The 6,686-nt window shown below is 53.0% G+C and overlaps 1 protein-coding gene across 2 annotated transcripts in view; it reads right to left on the bottom strand.

Annotated features, from left to right (window-relative positions):
- Positions 1-786: 786 nt before the first annotated feature.
- FHDC1 (FH2 domain containing 1) overlaps positions 787-6,686 on the bottom strand; it is a 43,803-nt gene continuing 37,903 nt past the window's right edge. For both annotated transcript variants that reach the window (XM_055385095.2, XM_004040516.5), the window contains exon 12: positions 787-5,807. In XM_055385095.2, coding sequence (XP_055241070.2) covers positions 3,735-5,807 — 2,073 coding nt within the window. In that variant the 3' untranslated portion in view covers positions 787-3,734. The remainder of the gene's footprint in view (positions 5,808-6,686) is intronic.

Genomic DNA, 6,686 nt, shown 5'->3' with positions numbered 1-6,686 from the left:
TTAGAAAAATAAAAAGCTTTCTTGGTGGGGGGACGGGGGCGGTACATGTCAGTAATCCCTTGAGCAGCAGGACTGAAGGTTTAGGGAGGAGTCTGGTGTCCCAAACTGCTTATAACACAGACAAGACCAACTTCCACATGTTCAGGGAGCAAGCAGCAACTCCCAACAAGAACATCATTTACTCTCATCTGCTGATTCTGACCCAGGGATGTTCCTCTAGCCCACTTCAGATAAAGCAGGCAAGTAGCTAGGACTGAAACACGACATAATCCGAGGTATGAGGTGTATCTGAGGCACAATCCCCACTCCTTTTCAAACATGCACAATGCTGGTCATATCAAGCCATCTCTCCCTCCTCTCTGCTCATTCCTGAGTCAGCCATGAGGTGAGTTGTGATTTCCTAATGGTGTCCTGAACCAAAATGCAGGACATCCAGGACACCATCTAGACTTGTCAGGCCCACGGAGATGACAAAAAACTCAGCTCAGCATGGAATAACGTGAGCTGCGCACTCCATCGACAGCCTGCGTGTCAGAGGTGGGGTTACATCCCCACGGCCTGGGGCAAGGCCCACTCCCTAAGCCCTCAATTATGAGCAGGTTCTGTGCTATCAAGAAGACACACAGCCAACAGCCTCATTTAGGCTCTCGAGCCTTTGGAGGACAAGTCAGCTGCATCCCAACCCTCCCTAGCCTCCTGGATCTCTGCTTCTCTCTGGGCAGGAAATTGAATACTCTCCCAACAAGATCACACAGACACATCCATGGAAGAAGCTGAGACGAAACATGACTCTCATAAACAGGAACTTTATTAAACTACATGTTACATAAAAGAACATATAAATGGACCATTAAATACATTCAGTTTATTTTAAACAAATTTACATACTTATTTACATTTCTCCACTGTATTCTTAAATTATTTTTCCAAGCTTACTACCGATAAAAGGTAATACAATGATCATCTGCTCACACAGATGCACACAGAAGTTGTCCACAGGGCTAAGTAAAGCACCACTTCCCAGGAAACACAGCTTATTAGATCTTCCAGCAACAACTCACGCTGAAGATGCTCTCTTCTGAGCAGCCCTTGAGGTGAGGCTTTTGCTTTAGAGATGCTGGGGGTTGGTTCTGAGGAGCTGACCCAGGGCAGAGATGGGTCCTTGCTGATTGACCTGACTTGGACTCACAGAGGTGGAAGGACCTGTGAAGACCATCATCGAGGCCATGGCCCCACATCTACGATATGGGAAACAGGCTTGGGAAGAGGTGGTGACTTCCCAAAGTCACCCAGCATCCATGATAGAGGAAAGGCCTGGGAGCTTGGTACCCAGGGTTCCTCCAAGAGGTCCCGACCCCTCTGCTACCCACAAATCCACAAACTTAGAATCACTTGCATCCATTTTCCACCACCATGGACCTTATGCTTTGAACTGTTTTGTCTACCTGATTAAATATATAACTTCTTAGGCTTCTTGAGATGGTGAAAAGCAGCTCAGGATTCCCATAAGCAACTTTGTGGAGCCCTGGAAATACCTACTCAGGGCCGTTTTTACAAGAGGTTTTGTGGTCAGGTGCTTTACTACTTCAGCCATAACGTTTACCTTCAAAACTCAGCTGACTTACGGAAGCTCAGCACTTCCAGTTAGCTTAGATGACAGGCAACAGTCTGCAGAAGGGAGGCTCTAACGTCAACCACGTGGATTCCCCACAAACGCATCATATTTGCCTAAATCCATCTATCTACCAATGTCAGATCTAAAATGAGGTTTCACTAATAAGTGACCTAAAATTAAAAAAAACACAAAAAAGTTTCTTAAAAAAAAAGTTCCAAGAATTTTCCCATTTCCCAATTCGTCTCAGAGGAGTCGTGAAACGGGCATTGGGTAGAAAAAGTCCATGTTTTCAACTGTTTCTTTTGAATAAAGCCTGATTCCCCCACTCTGCCCCCAAACTCTTCCTGATGATATACATTCTTCTGAAAGCAATTTCATGCTTTTAGTCTGCTTTAAAAAACCTGACTTGGTTCTTCTCAGGATTTAAAAACCACTGTACCAAGGAAGAGATGTCAACGTTAAAAACTATTATTAAGAGACAGAGACAAGGAGAGAGAGACTCTCTCCAGGCCATGTTAGAAAAGAAGGAAGTGCTGGGAGCACACAAAGAGAGAAGAAAGGCTGGGAGACAGAATGGTTTGCACCTCCCTGTAACCAGAGTGAACACAGGTCATAGCAGCCTTCACTCAGTTTTATAACAGACACACGAATGGAGGAACATGGGATTGGAAAGACGCACACTGTCAAACAGCCCTGATGCCTTTCCATTAAAATATGGCACTTCTAGATTCCAGAGAAATCCAGCATTCTACCAGGGGCTGCCACCCATCTGCAGGGAAGCCTGCCCTGCAACCATGAGGCCCCCAAGGCTCATACTCCACTGCTCACAATGCGCGCCCTGAATACATGGAAGCATCTGATTTCTGTCTGAGTCCAACTTTCCCTCCTGTTCCTAGACAGACTCACACCCAGAGTCATGCACGGAGAAGTGGGCAAGCCAGACAATCTACAGGGAGACACAGCCCATCACAGGATACCCAAGGCTTATGGGGAAGTCCAGTTGCCAGCAACGGACCCTGTGTGGGCAGGTGAAACTCTGAGGCCAGAGAACACAGGAAGATAAAAATATCTTCATACTGAGGATATACTGGCCAAGTGTGGTGGCTCACACCTGTAATCCCAGCACTTTGGGAGGCTGAGGTGGGAGGATCACTTGAGCCCAGGAGTTCGAGATCAGCCTGAGCAACATAGTGAGATCCCATCTCTACAAAAGATAAATTTAAAAAAAAAAAAAACAATTAACCAGGAGTGGTGGTGCACGCCTGTAGTCCCAGCTCCAAGGGAGGCTGAGGTGGGAGGATCACAGGTCTGGGAGGTCAAAGCTGCAGTGAGCTATGATTGTGCCACTGCAGTCCAGTCTGGGAGACAAAGCACGACCCTGTCACAAAAAAATACATATGTGTTTTTTTCCTGGGAGGCATTTCACTCTGCAAAAGGAACCAAAACTAGAACATTTCATTTTTGTTTTGTTTTGTTTGAGACAAGGTCTCACTCTGTCATCCAGGCTGGAGTGCAGTGGTGGGGTCCTGGGCTCAAGTGATCTTCCCATCTCAGCGTTCAGAGTGGCTGGGGCCACAGGCATGTGCCACCACACGGCTAAATTTTGTATTTCTGATAGAGACGGGGTTTCTCCATGTTGCCTAGGCTGGTCTCGAACTCCTAGGCTCAAGCAATCCACTCACCTTAGCCTCCCAAAGTGCTGGATTACAGGCATGAACCACTGCACCTAGCTAATTTTTATATTAAAAAGGAAGTCTTTGATATATAAAAACTGGCCTGAAAAAAACTTTTTTGACTTGTTTCATAAGAATGTCACCTTACACTCCTACTAAGTCTTTCTCGGGATCCGGGCTTTGGGGGAGGGTGGGGTGCATGGGGGAGGAGTGGCCGTCACAGTAGTGAACGTGCATCCATCTGGACGCTGGACTGCAGCAGGGCTCAGCACAGCAGGCTGCAGTCCACAGGCCTCCTGGACTGTGCCATCCCAACAGCGTCACTAGCAGTGGCACCAGTGGCTGCTTTATCTGTAACAAAGACATGCTGCCTCTTTCCCCATCCTCGTCCCAGAAGTCAGTCTTCACCGTCTGAATCCCAGGAGGCAGGAGAGGACAGCCACCCATCACTTCCATAAGGGATTGAGGATTCTCCCCAGCGTGGTCCGACTGGAGTCCTTCCGACGGAGGGAGGCCCTTTCCCCAGCCCCTCTGGCCTTCAGAGGGGCCTCCGTGTTGGCACTGGGACCCTCCACAGACTCTGGGCGCTTCTTGGGGGCCCGGGCACTGCTGGCTCGCCTCAAAGTGCTGCCGTCCTTGGGAGCGGCATCCTCGGGATCCGCTTTCACCCTCAGCTGCCGCTGCGACACTGTCCGAGTGATGCCGGGGGCTTTGGCCACGGGAGGAAGATCTGTTCTCATGCTTCGAGAGGAGGAGGCCACTGTGTTCCGGGCAAAGCTCGGGACACTGGGTAGTTCATGGGGGACGCTGGGCACTGGCGGGGTCTTGGGCTCTTCTTTGGGACTCTCAGGGCCCTCGGAGTGGGCGCGGCAGGTCTTATTTTCCTCAGGCTTCTGTCTGGGGAGGTTCCTGAGTGGTTTGGCACTGGGCTTCTTGAAAGAACCCCTGGGCTGCAGGGGGACGTCCCTCCCCGGACGGGTGCTGCTGGAGCTGCTGCTCCCCCGCGGCAGCCTCTGCTCTTCGGCGCCTGTGGAGGGCCTCCTGGGCGACGTGTCTGAGGCCCTCCGCACGGAGTTCTGGCGTGACCACACAGTATCTGTGCTGCTGGGGGGATTCTGGGAGGGCCCCCGGGATGACAGCTCTGGTCGCCTCCAGCCGGCGCCTCTGCTGGACTTGGTGATGGGCATGACCTTGCGCATGCTCTCGTTCTCTGAGGCGGTGAGGGTCCGCACAGACTTGGCCACTGCCCCCTGGCTCCGCCGGGCGCTCCCGGGCTTGGAGGCCCCGGGAGACGCCTCTTTCAGGGAGCCTCTCTTTGGTGCTACAACATCTTTCCTTTTGGTGGGTTTGTCCCTGGGCAGGCCACCCTTGCAGCTGGGCTCACTATCCACAGAGACGGGGGCAGGAGCCTCCCCAGGGGGGCTGGATGTAGGGTTGGAGGAGACTTGGCTGTCCCCCATTTCTCCAACCCCAGAGGACATGGAGCCATCCCCTTCCCCGCCTTCCTCCGGGTCCCCGCCTCTGGGTCTGGAGTCGGTTCCCTCTGAGCAGTCCAGGGTCAGTGAGCAGTCGGTGGTGTCTGAGATGCAGAACAGAGGTCTAGGATCTTTGTTCTCAGGGTCGCTGCTACCCACAGATCCCAAAGCTGCACTTCCAGGCTCATCGGGGGCAGCCTTGCCATCCTCCAGGGCTGGGCTGAGACTCCCCAGGGCATCTCTGCCCATGGGTGTCAGGCTGCTGCTGCTGGCACTGAGGGACTGTGGGCCCCCATGCCCCACAGACTCTAGCTCCATCGGGCTGAAGTCACTCAGAGTCAGCTGGGAGGTCTCCTCCATGCCCTGGGAACCCTGGAGGTTGAACTGGGCCAGCCCTGTCACCAGCTCATGCTCCTTAATTCCCAGAGCCAATGGCGAGAGAGGAGGGGACTGTGCTGAGCCCAGGCTCACCGGCTCACTGTACCTCTTTCGGAGGACACTGACGCCCTGGCGCCGAGCTCTGGGGAAGGCAGAGGCAGGGTCCTCAGGCTGGGCGGCTGCAAGCTGGTGCGCCTGTGCTGAGGGTGGGTTGGGGGCCTCCTCCTGGCCCCCCGAGGCCTGAGGTTTGTGTGCAAAGCTGGAGTCCTGGTGCCTCACTTCTGCAGGCTCCAGGCAGGCTATCGTGGGCCGGGCCTGCCGGGGGCTGCTCCGGGGCAGGCTGTGGAACTTATTGGGCTCCTCAGGGCTGCCGGTGGAGCTCTCCAAGAAGGTCAGCAGCTCCCGGTCAGCAGAGGGACCCAGGGAGAGGCGGGAGCGGCGGGTGTTCGGGGGCCGGTAGGAGGGGCTGGAGGGGCTGATGGGCCTGGGGTGCAGGAAAGGGAGCAGGCCCTCTGCACCCTTCTTGGTCAGCAGCTCCACATCATTCTCACTGCTGCTCCGGCCAAATGCCCCCAGCTCCCCAGTTGCCCAGGAGCGCTGCTTCTGCTCCTGCTCCTTCAGCCTCTGCAGCTGCCTCAGCTCCTGCGCCTCCCGGTCGTGGTTGTCCTGAGGGATGGAGAGAAGCCCGAAGATGCATGAGACATGTGGGACCAATGTGCAGTTCCAGAGCCACCTACGCTAAGAGCCAAAGAAAGATACAGGCATGGAGGGGAGCTCTGGGTCATGTCTTACACTGAGAAAGAGGCTCTCTGTGTGTGTGCACATGCATGTGTGTGTGTGTACACATGTGTGTGTGTGTAGAGGGAGGGTGAGGCTCTTCAAAGCTACTAGGGATCTGAGCAGAAGGGGTGAGTGCTGTAGACCTGGCCCAACAATCTGTCTACAGTTTTTATCCGATCCTTGGGCCCAACTTCCAGCTTTCCAGCCAAGGCACTGCTCAGTGGAGGCTGCCATTCCACATATGCATGCGACCTCAACTCCGAGGAAAGCCAACTCTGTTTCTGAGCAGTATAAGACAGAGAGGACTTCCAGGAAAGGGCTATATAGGCAATAGCTGAGAGAAAAATACTGTGGGTATTTAAAGAGTGAGCCTCAAATTATACTTCTGTGCAGCATGGATCTGTCCTACACACATTCATGTGTAGCACGTTCTACTTAACAATGATTTGGATGTATTAATGTATAGCCACAATATTAAGAGATGCTCTGTTCAGCTCTGTTCCCTGACTGCTCCTTGGTAAAGCAACACCACACGTGGCATGGTGGCTCTGCCAGCTGCAGCCTGCAGCACATGGCTCTGCCTCTCACGTCCTAGCCTGTTCCCACAATCAGAGAAGAGGAAGAGGAGCAGGTGTGCTTTACAAATCTTTCAACCTTCACCCTGCTCCAGAGAACCCAGCCCTTCCCATCGAAACTGCACCAGAGCAAGCTCACATACCAAAGCACACTCTACCACCTGGCCATGCACTTTAAATAGATTTGTGT

The sequence above is a fragment of the Gorilla gorilla genome, chromosome 3 (assembly GCF_029281585.2).
Source record: "Gorilla gorilla gorilla isolate KB3781 chromosome 3, NHGRI_mGorGor1-v2.1_pri, whole genome shotgun sequence".
NCBI classification, from domain to species: Eukaryota; Metazoa; Chordata; class Mammalia; order Primates; family Hominidae; genus Gorilla; species Gorilla gorilla.
Note: the sequence above shows the minus strand (reverse complement) of the source record. Positions and strands in the feature narration are given on the sequence as shown.